Below are 1,272 nucleotides of genomic sequence, written 5' to 3'. Positions count from 1 at the left end.
GATAATTGATATCGTTGTTGGTTGATAGGTTGGTATAGTAGAAGAACCAGACAAAGCGGTTCTAACACAAGCATGGAAATCATGGATAGAAGAGCACATTAAAGAAACCGGAAAAGTCCCGCCGGGGAATAAGTCAGGGAACAACACATTTGTCAAACAGACTCCTAGAAAGAAATCAGATATCCGTCTCACTCCAGGTCGCCATGTTGAGCTCACTGTTCCGTTAGAGGAACTGATTGATCGTTTAGTGAAAGAGAGCAAAGTGGTAGCTTTCATAAAAGGATCAAGAAGTGCTCCTCAATGTGGATTCTCACAGAGAGTAGTTGGGATTCTTGAAAGCCAAGGAGTCGATTATGAAACGGTTGATGTTCTTGACGACGAGTTTAATCCTGGGCTAAGGGAGAAGCTGAAGAACTACAGCAATTGGCCAACGTTTCCACAGATATTTGTGAAAGGAGAACTTGTAGGAGGTTGTGATATATTGACCTCAATGTATGAAAATGGTGAACTTGGCAACGTCTTGAATTAGTTGTGATATTTGTGTAACTTCAAACATTCATAATTGGGAATCCTAATAAACACGCTTGAATTCTCTTCCATTTTTTCAACCTCGTTTTCATTACACTAATTGTCTCGTTACAAATTGTTGAACAAAACCCAATCAGAAATAGAGCAATAAAAAAACGTGGACCATTTTCTCGAGTCTCAAGGAGACAACNAGACTCCTAGAAAGAAATCAGATATCCGTCTCACTCCAGGTCGCCATGTTGAGCTCACTGTTCCGTTAGAGGAACTGATTGATCGTTTAGTGAAAGAGAGCAAAGTGGTAGCTTTCATAAAAGGATCAAGAAGTGCTCCTCAATGTGGATTCTCACAGAGAGTAGTTGGGATTCTTGAAAGCCAAGGAGTCGATTATGAAACGGTTGATGTTCTTGACGACGAGTTTAATCCTGGGCTAAGGGAGAAGCTGAAGAACTACAGCAATTGGCCAACGTTTCCACAGATATTTGTGAAAGGAGAACTTGTAGGAGGTTGTGATATATTGACCTCAATGTATGAAAATGGTGAACTTGGCAACGTCTTGAATTAGTTGTGATATTTGTGTAACTTCAAACATTCATAATTGGGAATCCTAATAAACACGCTTGAATTCTCTTCCATTTTTTCAACCTCGTTTTCATTACACTAATTGTCTCGTTACAAATTGTTGAACAAAACCCAATCAGAAATAGAGCAATAAAAAAACGTGGACCATTTTCTCGAGTCTCAAGG

At 39.5% G+C, this 1,272-nt stretch overlaps 1 protein-coding gene across 2 annotated transcripts in view; it reads left to right on the top strand.

Moving 5' to 3' along the window:
• LOC104782261 (bifunctional monothiol glutaredoxin-S16, chloroplastic) overlaps positions 1–1,169 on the top strand; it is a 4,072-nt gene extending 2,903 nt beyond the window's left edge. Inside the window, exon 3 of one of the 2 annotated variants that reach the window (XM_010507143.1) lies at positions 759–1,169. In XM_010507143.1, the coding sequence (XP_010505445.1) occupies positions 759–1,090 (332 nt within the window). In that variant the 3' untranslated portion in view covers positions 1,091–1,169. Of the gene's footprint in view, positions 1–197; positions 609–758 lie in introns of those variants that run through there. The other variant, XM_010507145.1, reaches the window with a different exon arrangement.

The sequence above is a fragment of the Camelina sativa genome, chromosome 4, assembly GCF_000633955.1.
Source record: "Camelina sativa cultivar DH55 chromosome 4, Cs, whole genome shotgun sequence".
NCBI lineage: Eukaryota > Viridiplantae > Streptophyta > Magnoliopsida > Brassicales > Brassicaceae > Camelina > Camelina sativa.
Note: the sequence above shows the minus strand (reverse complement) of the source record. Positions and strands in the feature narration are given on the sequence as shown.